The 21,494-nt window shown below is 53.1% G+C and overlaps 1 protein-coding gene across 2 annotated transcripts in view; it reads left to right on the top strand.

Moving 5' to 3' along the window:
* The first annotated feature begins 3,980 nt into the window (after positions 1-3,980).
* The window catches only part of RAB6A (RAB6A, member RAS oncogene family), a 32,761-nt gene continuing 15,247 nt past the window's right edge, over positions 3,981-21,494 (top strand). Inside the window, exon 1 of one of the 2 annotated variants that reach the window (XM_066588334.1) lies at positions 3,981-4,170. In XM_066588334.1, coding sequence (XP_066444431.1) covers positions 4,101-4,170 — 70 coding nt within the window. In that variant the 5' untranslated portion in view covers positions 3,981-4,100. The remainder of the gene's footprint in view (positions 4,171-21,494) is intronic. The other variant, XM_066588333.1, reaches the window with a different exon arrangement.

The raw sequence follows: 21,494 nt of genomic DNA, 5'->3' as shown, positions 1-21,494 counted from the left end.
CTGGAGACGCTCCGTCTCACCTTCATGATTAGACTGGACTTTCCCCCTCCATACAAAGGAGGAATGACATGGCGGCCTCCTTATCAGCTGGTTGTAGTCTTTATGGCCTCCTTCCAAGCCATTGTTCCCCCTCCTATCTGTGGGACTCCCAGACCCTCCAAGGAAGCTTCTAAACAAGGAACATTTTGCATGCAGCCAGACAGGACTCTCCATCGTCATCACATAGGGCCCATTTACACGGGGCGATTACCATTCAGAATCGTTTAAATTCCCGCGCTCCCGTGCGAACGCATGCAGCGACAGAATGGCGGCAAAATAACATCCAAAGAATAAATAGCGATGATGAAAAAACCGCCGCCGATCAGCTATGCAGGCGCATGCTGTCAGCGCCACAAATACACAGACGTTGGAGCGGACGTTTCCCCGCCAACCTCCAATGTTATGGCCGGTGCTTGTAACTGTAGGCACGGCTCCCATTGAAGTCAACGCGAGCCATGCCTGCAGTTACAAGCGCCGGCCACTACACGGAGGTCGGCACAGAGACTTCCACTACGCTGCTCCAACTTCCGCTGCGCCGCTCCGACCTCTGTGTATTTTCGGCGCTGACAACATGCGCCCGCTCAGCTGATCGGTCGGGGTCCCGAGTGACAGACCCCAGACGATCAACTATTGAGGACCTATCCTGAGGACGGCTCACCAGTAGTATTCTCCACGGAAGACCCCTTTAATCCCCAAAGATGGAATGACTGAAAATAAACCGTTTTTTTTTTTTGTTCGTTGTTCATTACACGCAGGCCAAATCCTCGTCGGCTCGTTCACTAATCGCTTGGTCCGTTCGGCCGTTCTCACTATAGGTCGTATTCACACAAGCGTTTTCGCGCAATTATTTATTGGTTTCCAATGCATTCATTCAGATTTTCTGGCGTGCAAAATCATCCCGCTGAAAAGCTAGCACGCGCTGCGGATTCCGGTCGGTCGTTTTTATGCGCAGCCAGGAAAGATAGGTCTTGTCCCATCTTTTAGCCAGAATACGCAGGCGGTTCCCATAGACTCCTATGAGAGCCGTCAGAAAAGGTAAGGGAGTTTAGCAGCGGCTCGCGTTGCTGAAGTCCCTCCCCCTCCCTTTACCAGCAGCTCCCATAGGCTCCCATATGGGAGCTTCTATTGCCACGATCCGTCAGCAAGGGGAGGGGGAGTGACTTTAGCAGCGCTAAGGTCTCTCCCCACGGTCCACAAAATTTTGGGCACCTGGGTGGGAAAACGGGAGGTTTAGCCTCGACTTGGTCGAGTTTTTTTCTTGGTCATGCGATTTTCAGCCGTCCGAAAATTGCAACGCCCTTGTGAAAGATCCCAGCGAATGTGAACGACTGAACGTCGATCGAGGCAACAATCTATCTGCCGTTATAAACCGGCCGCCGAGCGAACGCTGACATTGTTTTTTCGTTCAAATGATAAATCTTTGGCGTAAACGGACCCTGATGGCGGCTTCACCCGACCGTATGCGCAACTACATTCGCCGCCACGGAGCATAGTTGCAAATGAAGACATTTTTTTCCCTTTTCCCGCCGTTCAAACTTTGTGCCTGAGCAAAGGAAAAGAACTGCAGGAATACGGGTCCTGCCGGAATTTTCTCGTGGTACTATTCACGAGTGCGAATCCCGATAGAGAAAACCGAACCATCGAAATCAGTGGTTCTGTTTTGCCCTGGGACCAGATGATATTGCCTGCCGCTGGTCCCCCGTGCCGTTATCCCCCGATCCATCAGGCCCCGTTTTCATTCGTCCAGGATAACTGTGCTCTGCTCTCTGATTGGCCGGCACTGATCACATGATCTACACTGCCCAATCATAGAGTAAATGTAGTGCATATGTAGTCTTACGTCTAAGTCCGGCTTCAAATGGGCGTATGACTATTTGCTCACGCATGAGTGCGGCGTATTTAGGTCATGATCTATGTTTTTTTTTTTGCACGAGATCAGCATGTTTTTCTGTGCTTTTTCTGCGCATGTGCGTTTGTGCGCCGCAGAAAAATACCCAGCGACTGAAATATTTAGGAAGTCTCATGAGTTCTAGATGTTTTCTTTTTCCTGCGCAATTCCGCAGTGTTTCACGCATCTCCTAGTCTATTCCGCCCGAACCCATTGACACCTATGGGGACTTTTAGTGTACAAAGTGCGCTGTGGGTCGGTTTTTTTGCATGACCGGAATGTGCAAAAAAACCCCGCGCCTGCACTTATTAAAATCTATTCTCTGCGTATTCTGCGCAAAAATTTCCTGTGCGAAAATACGTCCGTGAGAATCCGGTTTAACATTACCAATACACTGAGGGGGATCAGACAGTCAGATGGTTGCGGCAGCCATCTTGGAAACTGGAAACGGGACTCAGAACAGGTGGATTGGACGGTCAACATGCGATTCAAAACCGCCTGGCATCACTTAGGGGAATTAGCGATCGTCCGCCGCGTCTGACCGCCGCTACAGAGGATCGCGAGTGTCTGCCATTGTTTTCAGTGGGGAGACCTCACATCACATCGTGTACCTGGCAGGTGGGGTGATGCTGCCGCCGGCCACATTGGAGACAGTAGGCGATGTCAGGGAACGCCCAAAGATAGAACGTGCCGCCATTTGTTTCCCGCATCACGTGTTTGACCTCATTCAAAAGAATGGGGTTTATATTCGTGCCGCGATTTGTGCGTCCCGCTACACAAATCTTACGCCAGAATCTGAAGACGGCCTGAGGGAGGCGTTACACGAGCGTAATTCGCTGAGTGCCGCCCGCATGAGACAGTCGCGCAGCGCGCTGTAAGTACACAATGACATTGCGTACTTGCTGCATGCCGCCAATCACCAGGCACTATTTACGGCGCTTGGTCCTTAATGGGTTAAGGGGTTGTCCAGGGTTAGAAAAACATGGCTGCTTTCTTCCAGACACTGCGCCACTCTTGTCCTCAGGGCTGTGTGTGGTATTGTAGCTCATCTCCCATTCACTTCAATGGAGCTGAGCTGCAGTACCACACAGAGCCTTATGGACTAGAGTGGCGCTGGAAGAAAGCAGCCATGTTTTTCTAACCCTGGGCAACCCCTTTAATAGTAGCATCCAGCCCACCGCCATAACAAGGCAGTCACATGGCTCCGGAGCATTTCCAACCGTATAGCCACACAGTGCCCAGTGCCAGCTAGACGCTCTTTAAGAGCACCAGCTGTGGTGCCCCATAACAGTGACGACCAGACAGCCCCCATAATAATGTCAACCACTGCACCCCAAACTAATATGGCCACCTGTGCTGATGCTCATAGTTCGCCTTTGGGAAGACACATATACAATTATCGCACTGGCCTGCGGAGGCGCTGCTGGGGATTTGGGTTCCCCCATAGATGGGACACCTGCAATTGGCTTACTGTTGGGGGCGCTCCTAACAAAAGCGGATGTATAAAGTGGAACGTGCCTTTAAATTCTAGCACAGTTTCAATGGCGGTAAGCGCTGCGACATCATAAACCGCCGCTGCGCTTTCATCGTAAATCGCCATATACTGAAAATTTTCTGCGCCGACCCAGCATTTTTTCGAGGTGACTTTTGTCCGGCCCCGAGGTCCGCGGATCGTTCAGTGTCACATGTTCAGGTACTAATCGGGCTACCAAAAGTGGCGCAACAAGATTTGTATCAAATGTTGGCTCATGGCGGCTGTGCGGTGAGAACGGCGCAGCGAGTCGCCTCATACTTTACAAGATAATGTTTATTGCTTATTATTTGACACATTCTTGTATTTTCTTCATTGGCTCCTTTGTAACATCTCCCAGATGTGTGAGGTGGGATAGGACATGCCACACCTTCAATGGCGGCCCGCACTGGACGCACAGCACCTCCTCCTCCCACGGGATTGGCAGACCTACAGCCTTTCCTATTGGCTGATGACTTTGGTTGCCGTGGAGACAGGGGCTGGTAGCTAGAGCGCTGCAGGGTTGGGCTGTGCGCTATCTGTAGGGGCGGGGCCTGTGTGTCAGGTGTGTGTGAGAGGTCACGGGAAGCAGCGGCTCTTCTCTCAGCTCCCCCCTCCCCCGCACCGTCCGCTCCTCCGCGCTCACCGGCAGCCGCCGCCATCATGTCCTCCGGAGGAGACTTCGGGAACCCGCTGAGGAAATTCAAGCTGGTCTTCCTGGGAGAGCAGAGTGGTGAGTTACCGGGGGCCGCGGGTCACCTCACCCGCCCCGAACACCCCAGTACTGCGCTGTATTCCCGTCTGCAGGTCGCCCCCCCCCCCTGCCCCGTCTTCTCCTTGTCACCCCAAACACCCCAGTGGTGCACTGTAGTCCCCCGCACCCTCCTCCTGTCACCCCACATAATACCCGCACGCCTAAACCTCTTCACCTCCTCCTGTCACCCCACAACTACCCCCATCCTCCACCTGATCCCCCTCATAGAGCCCCCAGTCCTGTCCCTAATCCCCCTGATGCTCCTCCTGTCACCACATAATCCTCCAGCCATCATCCTGGAACTACCCCCATCCTCCATCTGTCACCCCTCCGTCCTCCATCCAGTCCTCCCCATTACTACCCATAATCCCCTTCTGACGCTCCTCCTGTCGCCCCCAGAAATACCCCTGACGATCTCCTCACCTCTAGTCCAATGCCCGCTCCTCCTGCCAGCCCCCCAGCCCTTCTTTTATTGCCCACCAGTCCTCATGGTGCCCCCAGTCTTGCCCCTAATCTACTGCTGATGCTCTTCCTGTCACCTGACACATTTTCCCCTAACAGTCTTCCTGTCACTGCCCCATCTGGGGGTGACAGGAAGATCATCAGAAGCAGAATTACCCCATCCTCCACCTGTTACCCTCACCGGCGATCCTTCTGCTGTCGCCCCTACCGTCCCCCCTGTAATGCCCCCGGCGCTCCTCATATCATCTCCACTTCAATTTCAATGTTTGATCCCCCTGACGCTCCTCCTGTCACCCCCACGACTTCCCCTCCCTGACGCTCCTCCTGTCACCCCCACGACTTCCCCTCCCTGACGCTCCTCCTGTCACCCCCACGCCTATTCTTTTGCTGTTACCCCAGTTTCTCAGATCCCTCCCCCCATTAGTGTTAGCCCTCCAGAGTCCCATAATCCTATTTGGTGGCCCTCTTGCCCCATTTCACCCCTCCCCCGCAGTTATCTGCTGACCACCTTCTCCGTGTTCTGCCCACCTCCAGCCCCTCCCCCCTCAGGTGTTATTGACTCCTCCCCATGTCATACTGACCCCTTGTTTTGTGCTCATGTTGTCGGGTGCTGTCACCACTGTGTCCAGTATTATGCCTCGCGCCTTGCTTGTGATGTACATGGTGTGGGTCGGTCTGCGCTCGCTGCCATCCCTGCAGGCCGTGACCAGCTGGGCATCATACCTGTAGGACCCGTCCTGTGATGACCTGGTCCTGCCACCAGTGAGGGGGGCGCTGCAGCTCCAGATGCAATGAGTCTGCAGCGCCGGCGCCACTTCCAGGATTCATCATTCCTGCCGTTGGTTACATCTCTCTGATCAATACCCATTTACTGCTACAATCAGCTGCGTGTAAATAGTGATCCGTCACTGCCAGCTGCGCCCGCTGCCGTCATATACCAGCGGTGGGCATTGTGTGCCAGGAGGCAGTCTGATTGTTACCACATAGAAGACGAAGATTGTCTGATATTTAGGGGTGAGGTCTGAGGGAGCTTTTTGGATTTGGGAGTTTTTATGGTTGGGTCTGTCTGGGGTGTAGTGTGGCGCCCTCTGGTGGAGGTGGTGGCATTCAGTTGATACTATATAAAGTTACTGACATCTGCAGTCTCTGACCCAGAACTTCGGAAATACATTACTTATCCTGTACTGCTCCTGAGTTACATCCTGTATTATACTCCAGAGCTGCACTCACTATTCTGCTGGTGGAGTCACTGTGTACATACATTACTTATCCTGTACTGATCCTGAGTTACATCCTGTATTATACCCCAGAGCTGCACTCACTACTCTGCTGGTGGAGTCACTGTGTACATACATTACTTATCCTGTACTGATCCAGAGTTACATCTGTATTATACCCCAGAGCTGCACTCACTATTCTGCTGGTGGAGTCACTGTGTACATACATTACTTATCCTGTACTGATCCTGAGTTACATCCTGTATTATACTCCAGAGCTGCACTCACTATTCTGCTGGTGGAGTCACTGTGTACATACATTACTTATCCTGTACTGATCCTGAGTTACATCCTGTATTATACCCCAGAGCTGCACTCACTACTCTGCTGGTGGAGTCACTGTGTACATACATTACTTATCCTGTACTGATCCAGAGTTACATCTGTATTATACCCCAGAGCTGCACTCACTATTCTGCTGGTGGAGTCACTGTGTACATACATTACTTATCCTATACTGACCCTGAGTTACATCCAGTATTATACCCCAGAGCTGTACTCACTATTCTGCTGGTGGAGTCACTGTGTACATACATTACTTATCCTGTACTGATCCTGAGTTACATCCTGTATTATACTCCAGAGCTGTACTCACTATTCTGCTGGTGGAGTCACTGTGTACATACATTACTTATCCTGTACTGCTCCTGAGTTACATCCTGTATTATACTCCAGAGCTGCACTCACTATTCTGCTGGTGGAGTCACTGTGTACATACATTACTTATCCTGTACTGATCCTGAGTTACATCCTGTATTATACTCCAGAGCTGCACTCACTATTCTGCTGGTGGAGTCACTGTGTATATACATTACTTATCCTGTACTGCTCCTGAGTTACATCCTGTATTATACTCCAGAGCTGCACTCACTATTCTGCTGGTGGAGTCACTGTGTACATACATTACTTATCTTGTACTGATCCTGAGTTACATCCTGTATTCTACTTCAGAGCTGCACTCACTATTCTGCTTGTGGAGTCACTGTGTACATACATTACTTATCCTGTACTGCTCCTGAGTTACATCCAGTATTATACCCCAGAGCTGCACTCATTCTGCTGCTGCTGGGGTCACTGTATACATACATTACTTATCCTATACTGACCCTGAGTTACATCCTGTATTATACTCCAGAGCTGCACTCACTATTCTGCTGGTGGAGTCACTGTGTACATACATTACTTATCCTGTACTGATCCTGAGTTACATCCTGTATTATACTCCAGAGCTGCACTCACTATTCTGCTGGTGGAGTCACTGTGTACATACATTACTTATCCTGTACTGATCCTGAGTTACATCATGTATTATACCCCAGAGCTGCACTCACTATTCTGCTGGTGGAGTCACTGTGTACATACATTACTTATCCTGTACTGACCCCGAGTTACATCCTGTATTATACTGCAGAGCTGCACTCACTATTCTGCTGGTGGAGTCCTATACATTCCCGGCAGTGAGGAGTTATTACTGGTCGTCTGGCACTGGTATGTGGGGTGATGCCACCTGCAGCCTGGCGCTGTGAGATGACACTTGGCATTCCTGGTAGCCGAGCCGCAGATAGCGTTCCTTCCTGTGAATGCAGCTGCTGTTCTTCTGCAGGAATGTGAGCCTCGGGGATCTGACAGCGGGCACCAGAGCCGCCCCACCACTCGCCCGCTGACCGCTCAGATGCCGCACTTGTGTTATTCGCTGGTTACTATCACTTAGAGCTCATTGCTGTTCATTCCATGCTTTAACCCTTGGTGACCTGTTGCTGTAATCGCTGTTGGGAGTGCCCCCTAGTGGCTGATATGGATGTGGCGCCTAGGCATGAATTCTGTACTGGTCACATGATGTGGGGGGGGGGGGGCTTTAAATGGGCGCCAATCAACAACCTATGTCAGTTTTTGTTACTGCCGTTAGCACGCAGCAGACGGGGACGAACTGTCCTCGCCATCGGTCGGCTGCACATCTACCTGGGCACACGGGCAGCCGTGCGGTCAGCGAGCATTCTGCCCACTCTAATGACCTGGTTCAGGCCTGCGCGCTGTGTTCGCGTGGCCCGGACTTGCTGCAGATAAATACGCTGTACGTCTTTTCAGAAAGTCTGCAGCAGAATACAGTGCTGGACCTTGTATCTCCACCCCGGATGCGCAGCCGCTCGCACGCCATCGCCCCATCGCTGTTCAAGCGGTTTGGATTTCGTACTGTAAACGTTCCTGCCGTTTCTCATACTTTGCGCTTCGTCTTTGTGACACTTCGTTACACTTACCTCCTAAACAAGTAAAAAGCGCGCAAAACTACCACTTCCAGCGTGTTCGTGAGTCGGTTCTCGCCAAGACGGATGCGTCACATGAGATAAATCTGGGCTGAATGCAATACGGTGGATTTAAAAATGGCCGCCAAAACAATGCAGCTTACCTTTCTGATATTGGATGGCAATCTTCTCCTAAATACACCAGTTACATTGGTGTGTCCAGACTTTTGCCTCACCGTGTATTGCTCCCAGCCGAGGGTTTAGTACATTGTATCAAGTCTGCACCAGTCTCTTGTTACAATGTATCAGTCTAGGAGACCCTCTACCAGGATGGATGTTCAGACAAGTTCCCATTCACTGACAGCAAGTAGAGATCTTGAAAAGGATGAAGAATGTAACCACGAAGGGAGGGGGTGTTCAATGAGGTCTCATTCACACAAGAGTCTGATTTTTGGTGCACGATGGGGTGCGTTACAAAGCGCTGTGACTTCCAATCAAATGCGCAGCTCAGAATCGCAGTAAAACGCCGCAGTTTTGAGCGGCGTTTATTTGATCGCATGTGAGGACGGCCCGAGGGCGTGTTCACAGGGGCGAAGACATCGCAAGAGCTCCGCGTATTTGTGTAACGCACTGAACTCCTGCAATATATTAACCCTTTGTTTCCCCACAGGTGAATTTACACAAAGGTGTTTTTTTACCTCTCGCAGAAAACCTGGTTTTCAGTGATCGCCCGTTCCTTGCTATAGCGAGTTACAAATCACATCGCTCGCCTATTCCTATTGAAACATGCAATCATTTTTACATACAGATCTGCTTGTGCCGCGGGGTGATTTCTCTCTGAGAAACGTTAGACATTGGCGCTGTCTAAAATCTACGAGTTTCTCGCGGTCTAAGGGTCCTTTTACACGAGCCGAGGAAATCTGAACGGCGATCCCTCTGTGTAAATGCCGTCCGACTCAACGACGAAGGAGAATTGTGTAACCGGGCAATTGTGCATCTGTGAGCGTCGGCCTGCTCACTGGGGTTGGAGATGGGTGGCCGCTCTGATCCCCGGCGGCTCCGTCTCCGCTCACTAGCGAGGTTATGATCCTGTGTGGCTCTGATCCCCGGCGGCTCTGTCTCCGCTCACTGGCGGGGTTATGATCCTGGGTGGCTCTGATCTCTGGCGGCTTTGTCTCCACTCACTAGCGAGGTTATGATCCTGGGTGGCTCTGATCCCCGGCGGCTCCGTCTCCGCTCACTAGCGAGGTTGTGATCCTGTGTGGCTCTGATCCCTGGCGGCTCTGTCTCCGCTCACTAGTGAGGTTATGATCCTGGGTGGCTCTGATCCCCGGCGGCTCCGTCTCCGCTCACTAGCGAGGTTGTGATCCTGGGTGGCTCTGATCCCCGGCGGCTCTGTCTCCGCTCACTGGTGGGGTTATGATCCTGTGTGGCTCTGATCCCCGGCGGCTCCGTCTCCGCTCACTAGCAAGGTTGTGATCCTGTGTGGCCCTGATCCCCGGCGGCTCCGTCTCCGCTCACTAGCGAGGTTATGATCCTGTGTGGCTCTGCTCCCTGGCGGCTCCGTCTCCGCTCACTAGCGAGGTTATGATCCTGTGTGGCTCTGCTCCCTGGCGGCTCCGTCTCCGCTCACTAGCGAGGTTATGATCCTGTGTGGCTCTGCTCCCCGGCGGCTCCGTCTCCGCTCACTGGTGAAGTTATGATCCTGTGTGGCCCTGATCCCCGGCGGCTCCGTCTCCGCTCACTAGCGAGGTTATGATCCTGTGTGGCTCTGATCCCCGGCGGCTCCGTCTCCACTCACTAGCGAGGTTGTGATCCTTCGTGGCTCTGATCCCCGGCGGCTCTGTCTCCGCTCACTAGCGAGGTTGTGATCCTGGGTGGCCCTGATCCCCGGCGGCTCCGTCTCCGCTCACTAGTGAGGTTGTGATCCTGTGTGGCTCTGATCCCCGGCGGCTCCGTCTCCGCTCACTAGCGAGGTTATGATCCTGTGTGGCTCTGATCCCCGGCGGCTCCGTCTCCGCTCACTGGTGAAGTTATGATCCTGTGTGGCTCTGATCCCCGGCGGCTCCGTCTCCGCTTACTAGCGAGGTTGTGATCCTGTGTGGCCCTGATCCCCAGCGGCTCCGTCTCCGCTCACTAGCGAGGTTATGATCCTGTGTGGCTCTGATCCCCGGCGGCTCCGTCTCCGCTCACTAGCGAGGTTATGATCCTGTGTGGCTCTGCTCCCCGGCGGCTCCGTCTCCGCTCACTAGCGAGGTTGTGATCCTGGGTGGCTCTGATCCCCGGCGTCTCCGTCTCCGCTCACTGGTGAAGTTATGATCCTGGGTGGCTCTGATCCCCGGCGGCTCCGTCTCCGCTCACTGGTGAAGTTATGATCCTGTGTGGCTCTGATCCCCGGCGGCTCCGTCTCCACTCACTAGCGAGGTTGTGATCCTTCGTGGCTCTGATCCCCGGCGGCTCCGTCTCCGCTCACTAGCGAGGTTGTGATCCTGGGTGGCCCTGATCCCCGGCGGCTCCGTCTCCGCTCACTAGTGAGGTTGTGATCCTGTGTGGCTCTGATCCCTGGCGGCTCCGTCTCCGCTCACTGGTGAAGTTATGATCCTGTGTGGCCCTGATCCCCGGCGGCTCCGTCTCCGCTCACTAGCGAGGTTGTGATCCTGGGTGGCTCTGATCCCCGGCGGCTCCGTCTCCGCTCACTAGCGAGGTTGTGATCCTGGGTGGCTCTGATCCCCGGCGGCTCCGTCTCCGCTCACTAGCGAGGTTGTGATCCTGGGTGGCCCTGATCCCCGGCGGCTCCGTCTCCGCTCACTAGTGAGGTTGTGATCCTGTGTGGCTCTGATCCCCGGCGGCTCCGTCTCCGCTCACTAGCGAGGTTATGATCCTGTGTGGCTCTGATCCCCGGCGGCTCCGTCTCCGCTCACTGGTGAAGTTATGATCCTGTGTGGCTCTGATCCCCGGCGGCTCCGTCTCCGCTCACTAGCGAGGTTGTGATCCTGTGTGGCCCTGATCCCCAGCGGCTCCGTCTCCGCTCACTAGCGAGGTTGTGATCCTGTGTGGCTCTGATCCCCGGCGGCTCCGTCTCCGCTCACTGGTGAAGTTATGATCCTGTGTGGCTCTGATCCCCGGCGGCTCCGTCTCCGCTCACTGGTGAAGTTATGATCCTGGGTGGCTCTGATCCCCGGCGGCTCCGTCTCCGCTCACTGGCGAGGTTATGATGCTGTGTGGCCCTTCCGCACACAGAACACAAGGAGTAGATTTGCACCATAACTACTGTTATCTGTTAGTCTGTTGCTGCGCAGGGCTCCTCACCCGCCATCTTTAGGGGTCACGTTTTGCGTAAACATGGCATACGTGAGAACTTGCTGCTTTTCGCTGCCAGCCGAGTATATTAGAAATTCTAGAACTCCTTTTACGGGAACACGTTCTACAGCCTCTTTCAGAGGGGCCGATCCTGACTGCAGGGCATGCTGGGAATTGTAGTTTTGTAACAGATTGGGGATGTCTGGTTTAGGGAATCTGCCCCTTGTCATCCTGTATCTACAGCCACAGCTCCGCTCTCGCAGAGGCCATCACCCAGCTTTCCCAGCCTTCCTCTTCCACGAACTGCGTGACAACCCCGCCTGGTGCGGGAACCGTGGCGGTTTTGGTTGTCGCCCAGCATTCCTAGAAGCAAATCTAAACATGACACCAGAGGCCGACTCGTGGACGGAGACTTCCAGGAACCCCAGAGGAAGAGGATGTCTCCTCCCCTCCTGGCAGCGGCGGCCCTGCTATGTGAGGGGTGCATTAGCTGCTCTCTATAGCCATTACTCTGTGACTCGCGGCCCAACAGGGCTCTCCGGGCAGGAAATTGAATTTCTTGGCAGGAGCTTGCGAAGCGATCGATAATTCTTCTGTCCGGCGCTCCGATATATCCGTGTTCAGGGGCCGGGCGGGTTCATTACACCCCCCCTCCTTAATGTAGTGCTCCAGTAACTGCCCCCCCTGCAGACAGCGGCGAGCGCTGCGTTACCATCATCCCGCTGCCGCGGACCCTTCAGTCATTCATCGGTGGCGGATTAAACATTTGTTCAGACAAGCTGCTCCTGAAAAGTTAATGAACCCTCCCCCCCCCCCCCCCCCCCCCCCGCGCTTCGCGGACAGCAGCGCACATTTCCTGTGATATGCTCGAAATGCCTCGGGTGGCAGTGTGTTCTGCGGGACAAGTTTACTCCAGAGCTGCAATCAAACGAAATTCGGCCAGTGTGAACAGGCAGTCGTTAATCCAGGAGCTGCCTGTCTACTGTGAATGGAGGCGGCCAGAAGAGACCTCCGGCGCTGCGCCGCCATTCACTGAGCCATGATCGATGGGGCGACTGTCATCCCGTCTAAAGGGGGTTGTCCCATGAAGATGGCCATCCCCTATCCTGATCAGTGGGGTCCAACTGTCCGGATCCCAGGAATGGCCGGAGTGGTGGTCACATGGGTGCGCTGCGGCTCCATTCATTTCAGCGGCTCTATTTGGTGGTCCCGGGGGAGTGAATGGAGGAGTTGTACATATTTGTGCTGACACTCCGCTCGTTCCTGGACAGCCCGGACCCCCTCCTTGGATCCCACCGGTCAGGTAACGTCATGGCCCACAGATATAACCCGCACGGATGTGTTAGGCCTCATGTCCGCCGGCGACCCTGCGTACCTGTCCGTGTCCTGAGGTTCTGTACTGCGGAGGCGCCGGCCGGTGCAGTACTGATTTATTATATATATCTGCTCTTCCCGCGGAATCGGCAGTAAGATGGAGCGGGCTGAGGGGGTTGGTTTTTTTTCTGCAGCCGCAAGCGGAAAAAACCCAGTGTACAATGGAGGGATATTGCTGCGGCCCCCGGAGGCGGACCCCCGCTCTGGATTCCACAGCAAAGATCTGTAGTTTTTCTTTTTTTCTTCTTTTTCTTCTTTTTAGGGAGCTTCATCCATTATTTACTACAATTAAGGCCCATTTAGACACAACACTTTTTGCTCATAAGCCGTCTTTTGAGCGCTAATCGTTGTGTAGCTGCGCTGACATCCTGCAGTTTTCGTTACCCCGTCGCTGACCATGAGCCTTATCAGGGATTCCCAGCGGGATACAGCTGATACTATTGTATCATCCCGCTCCCTGATCACAGGCGGGGTGTGAAGAACAGAGCGGTCCAGCTGTATAATAGCCGGGCGCTCCGAGCAGAGAACAGCTGGATGCAGAAGACAAGTGTGGACACCCGGCTGCTGTCATGGGCATAGTAGAGCGCAGTACATTAGTAATGCAGTGCATTATCCTAGTGATTGAATGATCACTGCAATTAACACTATGTACGGCGGCAGGTATCCTCGTTATCGCTGAGCGACGGTGCGGGACATACAAACGGAAAAAAGGGTACTGTTCCTGACCGGCGAGCCTCTGCGGTCATCCGCAATACAGTTAATGGAGGTACGCAGCGTCACAACCTGTGCCAATAAGAACACCCTCCGCACTCACACCCCCAGCGCCCCGCCGCCGGAAATAACGTTCTTGGGCTTCGGACGCAGCGATGCAGACAGATGTTTGGGGTTTTTTTTTGTTTTGTTTATTCAACAATGTTTTGTACAAAATTGGGCCTGTCACTAAGGGGTTAATGAATGGAATGCCAGAAGTGCAGTAAGGACTGACACAGGCAGAGTGACTTGAGGGCAGTAAATAGTACAGGTGTATAGACGCCCCCTCCCCAGTACAGGTCTATAGACGCCCCCCCCACCCCCCATCTGTCCCCTGTGCTGTAGGCTGGGATGTACACAAGGGGGTTATATATCTTGTGACACGATGGCCGCCTTGTACTACGCCTGGCTCCGGGGTCTGCCGCGGAGCGCCGGGTGCGGGAGTGTCCTCGAGCGACTTCTTATACTGGAAAGACGTGTTTGGCTGCGAGTGCAGCGAGCCGGGTCATACGTGTTCTGACAGCCGGGATGTGTGCGGGCAGACTCATCACATGACTTGTATGTTGGTGACGCCGGGGCTCCCGTCCTGGGAGACCTTGGCGTTCTCTTCAGTATCGGCATCTACATCCGTGGGTCGCTGTGGGTGGCGGTGCGGAGGTTACCGCGGCTTACGGTGCGTTGTGCGGCCGATTTCGTCCCGTGTGGAAAGACCCATATACGAAAGAGAACAGTCTGGGGGTACGGACCTGGGGCCTTAGAGGTCGCATGAAGCTGTCGTCACTTTTGAGACCCCCTGTATATGTCGGCGGTCCCCGATATCTGGTAACATAGTACTTCTCACAGTGGAGGGTTTGTTACAATTGTGTCCAGACTTGGAGACCCGCGTATAACGGCACACCTCTCTTCTGGGGGTTTGGTACAATGTATCCGTCTGGACTCACCAGATTGGATTCAGTTGTAACAAAACCTCAGCTGTGAGTAGATGAAGGCGATAAATCGTTCAGCGGGGATCTGGATGATTAGCGCTCAGTGTAAGCGCCGCCGCTCAGCCACCAACGAGAAGTCATTCACTTCCCACTCATCATTCACTTTTCGCATGCATGAAAACTGAATGACGGATCGGCCGTGTGAACAGGCAGTAAACGAGCGGCTGCCTGGTTACTGTGGATGGAGGCGGCTGGAATGATCCGCAGCTCCCCGCTGCCAGTCATCTGCCCCCAACAGGTCGTCCTGTGTAAAAGCGCCTTGAGCCTTGTTCACGCGGCTACATCCGTGGGTCTATCTGCAGGTAATGTAAACTGGCGTTCCCGCGGTCGCCTCTCGCGGACGAGCCGCACACAAACATTTGCACCATGGACACAATGGCGTGGCTTCCCATTCGAACCAATGGGACACGGACCCCAATGTGAATGAAGCCTTAAAGGGGCACTCCTGACTCGGACTTTATGCCATAGAAGTCTGCTGGATGCAGTCCCGAATCTATCCTAAGTGATCTTCTCTGACCGGCGGTGCTGGGGAATACGGTAACGGCATGGCTCGGCATACAGGGGAGTAACGTCACTTTGGCCATGATGGTCCGAGATTGGGATTCCTATAAAGGTACATTCCCAACAGGATTTGCCAGCTGTGGCCCCTGCCAGTCGCTGCGATGGCGCTGAGCGGCTTCATCTGCGTCGGCTCTGAATGGCTTTGGGCTATCATGGACATCCAGAAAAAGCAATACCGCTACCAGACGAGCGCTCATCCCTCTGCTGCGGCTTATTGCAGTCATCGCCGGGGTCCCAATAGTCGGACCCCCATGAGGCGTGCAGTAAGGATCTGCTCCCGCTAAACCCCAATAGGTGTTTGCATTGTCCGCTCCTAAGTGCGGGCTGCCGGCCAGTGATGGACGGGGGGTTGTGTTAGGAGCGCAGCGCGTTTCGCTTCCTCTGTGTACTGACCCCCCTCGGGCACGCTGAACCAGAGAGTTCAAACCAATTAATGCCGCAGCTTTAGGCGATGGAGCCAGCCGGATATCAACCACTGCATGAGCGGGTTGTCTTAAAGGGCCAGACACTGTTAGTAAATGAATGTTACGGCCAATGTGACGCTCGGAGGCGGCTGCCGGCGCTGTCAGGATCCCTTGTTTACATGTAAGCAAATAGAGCAGGGCTTGATGAATAATTAACAGCAGCAACATTAGCCGGTCTGCGCCTCCGCGACGGGATCTGCTGCATTATAGATGGGGTCAGCCGTGATGGGGGTTATTATAGGGATTAGATTGCCGCTCGGGCTGGACTCTCACAATGACGACACTTCAGGGTCCGGCATCGGAGATAAGCTGGCCGTAGAGCCTTTATGTATAAACCAATCGGAGACCTCCAGCAGTGATTGGAGCGTCGGGGGACACTAAGGGCCCTTTTACACGGGGCGTCTAGTGGGAATCTGGATGTTCATCGCTCAACCAGCACACTCATTCTTTTCTTGTGTTTTTCTTCCTTCTGGGGGAGAGCTAATTTGCATACTTTTTTCCCATGGAGCACTGCCTGAAAAAGTAGTCTGCGTACTTTCTTCCAGTATAACCCAATATCCTCAGTAGATATATGTACAGGACGGACTATCAGCATCTGGTTTCTTGTCCGCTTCTCCAGAGCGTCTTGTCTTTGGGTCTTCAGGTCTCTCCATAATATTTCTGAGGGTCTCCATCCACCTTGTTGCCCCCACCCCCCTCCTCTTCCGCATTCACCCCCCTCCATAGTACTTCCTAACAAGCCGGATTATCAAGTGTTCACTCACCCCAAAATGTAAAGCAGTGGGTCCTTTCCCTGCTTCCTCCTTTGTTGGGTGGGAGACCCCACTAGCGGACCCGCTCCTGGTTCTCTCGGCCCGCCACCAGGGGCGCCGCCTCCCTACTATATGATTTGTAGATCTCTTTAAGGTTCTCATTAATTCTGCTGTAAATGAAGTCATCCTCCTGCACCCCGGCCGTTGCTTCCGGCGGCTCGCGGGGTCCTGAGAGCTAATTAGCTGAACGTTCATCTGTGAAGACTAATTACTTCCAAATGATTCTTATTTTAGAAGCTTCTCTGCGATTATCTCATTTTATATTAACGCTCAGATCCTGGAAAGCAGAAGTCGGCGGCTCCGGGGCGCGATGTGACGGATCGGAATGCTTTCCTGCCCCCACCCACCAACCAGCTCGCCGTCAGCCGGTATGAGAGCGTGCGACGATCGGAACGACGTGAAGAAAGCTACCCTTCTGTGGAGGTGCATTAAATGTCGGCTAACTTTGGCGAGAAGCTTTAGTTCAAAGTCGTGGTAACAATTGGCGCAACTTCAAACTCTTAGTTAAAGGAGTATAATTGCGCTTCAAATGAAAGGTATTGCGACATTCTGCTCCTCCGTGCGTTCTCGCCTTTAGTCTACGCCCAGGCGGGGTGGAACGTGCTGCAGACAAAATCCACACCCCTGATGTGGATCGTGGTGCAGAATTCACCCTGTTATGAAGAGGTGGAGTCGGCGCCGAAATGCACTCCGCAGGTCGATTCACGCTGCACAGGTTTTTTTCCGTAGCGTGTAAACGGCGTTAAAAAAAAAAAAAATATTGACTTTGCTGCTACTGTGAGGCCGGCTTTACACAAACTGATTCCTACTGCAGAATCCGCAGTCGGCGTCCGCACGGAGGATCCGCAGCAAATGACATGGAGCCTGCAGGTTTACAGGTCGCCGGCCGGGGTCACAGCTGCAGGGACCCGCATGCGGAATCCGGATCGTTCATGTGCAGCCTGCCTCATGTCTACGGGTGAAAGGATGAGCCCGCAGCGGAATCCGTACCTGCCCGCCGCGTACCTGCCCGCCGCGTACCTGCCCGCCGCGTACCTGCCCGCCGCGTACCTGCCCGCCGCGTACCTGCCCGCCGCGTACCTGCCCGCCGCGTACCTGCCCGCCGCGTACCTGCCCGCCGCGTACCTGCCCGCCGCGTACCTGCCCGCCGCGTACCTGCCCGCCGCGTACCTGCCCGCCGCGTACCTGCCCGCCGCGTACCTGCCCGCCGCGTACCTGCCCGCCGCGTACCTGCCCGCCGCGTACCTGCCCGCCGCGTACCTGCCCGCCGCGTACCTGCCCGCGTCTTCAGTTATTTTATTGTTATTTTTTCCCCGTGGATCGGACTGCTTACATTGATTTCAGTGGATGCCGTCCGCACTGAGATGAGCATCCTGCGATTTGTGTTCCAGACAGCAAAATAAATCCACGTGCTTTAATCCACGTGCGGACGCCATCACTTCCCTGTGAGCGGCTTGATTTGCGCATCTTCTGCACGGATTCCGCAAATCAGGAATCCTCGTGGACGTTGGGCAGATTTTCCCTACGGACAGTCCACACTGAAAATCCGCGTCAGATCCGCCCTGTGCGTCCGCACCCTCGGGGCCGGTTCACGAATGTTATGGCCTTTCTGAAGCAGAATTGTCTACGGAAAATCTGCAGCTTTTACCTCCAAGGATGATAGATGGAAGAAGCGGCTTTGTCGCAGCGACCGTCCGCAGCCCACGTCCGCAGCCCACGTTACTGGTAATGCAGCAGATCTAATAAGGGCTCATGTCCGCGACCGTGGATGACGCATGCATGGAGTCGGTGAAAGCCAACGGACTTTCATTCCCTGCACCAGCGTGTGGGGTCGGAGTCTGTGCCGTAATCCGCACGCTGTGATGCAGATCATCCGCTGCGGAGGGTATAAACTTCGCCCATCGCCAAAGCGCTCATTCACGGGTGTATTAGCTCCACGTGCAATACACGGTCAATGGGACAGTAAATCGGTTTGTACGAATGCGGCAACTTCATGGGGACGAGCCCCGCTGCCATCTACGGGCACAGGCGGAAGATCCCATCGCCTTGTAACGACCAGCGTACCGCAGTTCTATACTGGGCGCAGTGACTTCTAAAACCTGGAGCTTGGGAACAAGTTCAGACCGGGTGTCATAAGAATCGGCTGAAGCTTCCGTGTTATCCGTCGGCCCCAACCAGTCCGACATATCCTATATGGCCTTACCCAGATCCTGTTTACTCCATAAATCCATGCCACGTCTTACTGTCTGTCTTAGAACTTGTTTTGGCCCAGTAAACGCATGGAGCAAGTATAACACTGCCACACTCAGGCCGTTAGCGGTACTGCACCCAAATCTCATACTCGTGCCCCATAAGATGGTGCGCTGGTTGGTGCATTCTGAAATTCGTTTTAGTAGCCATTTACAATCCAGTAATGTTTGCTGGCCGCAGCTGGGTTTGTTACAGTGTGCCGGAGCGTTCGGTCTGCATGTGTGCTGCAGCTGTCGTTTACATGGGGTTGTCTGCAAAACTATAAGCCGCTTCTCCCATCAATCCAGAGGAGCGCGGCCGCATCTAAACCAACCTGTTACTGTTGTACAGCTGTAGGTCTGCAGCGCTCGGATGAATGAGGTCTGCCACGAAGCAGAAACTAGGACATTGCACTAAACTGCAGCCCCATTAGCAGGGATAGATGATGGGGAACGTGCAGCCGGTTGCTCTGTGGCCACAGCTGGAGCCTCTGGTTTTCTAGCACATCGGCTGAAGGATCAGTGCCTGCTCACCCCTCCGTTTTGCAGCCATGTTTCTTGTGTCAAGGAGTAGATCTCCCTTTGGATCTCTTTGCTCATTATGATCTACTGTGATCCCCCCATTGTTGGCCTTAACTGATGCTTTCTGATAATGTCCCTTTTGCACGGCCGACAGTCAGGTAGACGACCGCAAGAGCGCTGAGGTCACCGCTAAGGTCGTTGGCGCTCGTGCAGACCGGATCGCAGGCTTCTCACTCAGCGCTTCACCTCCTGCGGGGATGTTCACACCTGCGATCAGCGATGGTTTTTAGGCCGACCTGAAAGGAAAGGTGAAAGGTTTTGTTTTGTTTTTTTTCCTGCATTCACACTAAATGATTATTATCGCTAAAATTCGTTTGACTTTTGAGCAATAATCGTTGCGTGTAAATGGGTGATACGGACGCCCCCGTCTCCCCGGCTGATGGGACATGATTGTAGTAGGTTGTACGGTATTTATAGAAGGCTGATAACTGGGACAATAGCTTTCATACTCAGTGTGTAATTTTGATGAAATTGGGCATTTTAAGCGGTTCTGACCCAGGCTTCTCAGAATGCACAGTCCTTCTTTTTATCTCTGTGGTCCCTCCTCTTGTTTCCCCTATGTGGCTCTTCCCGTTTATTTCCTCCCCTCTCTGACTCCTCTTCCTCTGGCTCCTTCTCTGTGGCTCCTCTGGCTCCTTCTCTGTGGCTCCTCTGGCTCCTTCTCTGTGGCTCCTCTGGCTCCTTCTCTGTGGCTCCTCTGGCTCCTTCTCTGTGGCTCCTCTGGCTCCTTCTCTGTGGCTCCTCTGGCTCCTTCTCTGTGGCTCCTCTGGCTCCTTCTCCAGATTCTACATGGAGTCGATTCCTGACATCCTCCACCGACCCCTTTCAGTGACTAGCTGTTTCTGTCCACAGGACCGCCTTTGCTTACTCTTCCTATTTATTCACTTCAACATGCTGGTGAGCATATACCGGTCCTGGTACTACTCCCTCCCGGCGGCACGGACATCCGGATAATCCGTTGATGGCTATTAGGAGTAATGCCGATGAGCCCAGTGATAGGCTTGTGTCTAGACCGGCGCAGTTAGCCATGTTTTCATGCATTCACTTCTGGACCTGGGCGCTCAGTAAGCAGATACGGATGCCTCCTGTATACACCCTGTATACACGGCCTCCGCTGCAAAACACAATTTATTTGCTTTGCCTGCAATTTAATTGGCTTTTCCTGCGACCCGGATTGGTTTTATGGGGGTCGGCTGCATTGGGCAAGTTCAGGGCTGTGTGATGACGGGTCACATACTGAACCCAGAGGGGGTAAAGACTTCTGCACACGGGTCCATTATCAGGTTTATGAAGTTTCCATGAATCTCATAAAAGCCACATAGTGCATTAGTCATGTAGTGACCTTCAGGGGGCTGTTGGGTGTTTGGGGTCCGGCAAGGCTTGACAGATAAATAAACCTCTCGTCCCCCTACATATTATATGCAGAGGCTGAAGACATTATTGGTCTTCTCTTATTTTTATAGACCGTAACTGCAGCGGCCGCTGATTGTACAGGATTATATGCAGAGGAAACCTCTATCCCCCACGACTGAACTGAAAGCTAATGCACAATGAGCTGCCGCAGCAGCCCGCCGGCGACCGCCCAGAGTAATTATATATTGTTCCCAATATAAAGTCAGCTGTTATATGGAACCTACGGTTATGTACTAAAGCCGAACACCACAATATACTGAGCGGGTTTATTATTAGTCAAATACTTAGCTGTGTAATACTGTTCACTGTACAAGAATGTAATCGCTGTAATACCGCAAGTATGTACGAGAATATAACTACTATAATACTGCCCCCTATGTACAAGAATATAACTATTATAATACTGCTCCCCTATGTACAAGAATATAACTACTATAATACTGCTCCAATGTACAAGAATATAACTACTACAATACTGCCCCCTATGTACAAGAATATAACTACTATAATACTGCCCCCTATGTACAAGAATAGAACTACTATAATACTGCCCCCTATGTACAAGAATATAACTACTATAATACTGCCTCCTATGTACAAGAATATAACTGCTATAATACTGCTCCCCTATGTACAAGAATATAATACTATAATACTGCCCCCTATGTACAAGAATATAACTACTATAATACTGCTCCTATGTACAAGAATATAACTACTATAATACTGCCCCCTATGTGCAGGAATATAACTACTATAATACTGCTCCTATGTACAAGAATATAACTACTGTAATACTGCCTCCTATGTACAAGAATATAACTACTATAATACTGAACGCTATGTACAAGAAT

Source organism: Eleutherodactylus coqui, chromosome 1 (genome assembly GCF_035609145.1).
Source record: "Eleutherodactylus coqui strain aEleCoq1 chromosome 1, aEleCoq1.hap1, whole genome shotgun sequence".
In the NCBI taxonomy this organism is placed as follows: Eukaryota; Metazoa; Chordata; class Amphibia; order Anura; family Eleutherodactylidae; genus Eleutherodactylus; species Eleutherodactylus coqui.
The sequence above is the reverse complement of the archived record's forward strand: the minus strand, read 5'-3'. Positions and strand labels throughout refer to the sequence as shown.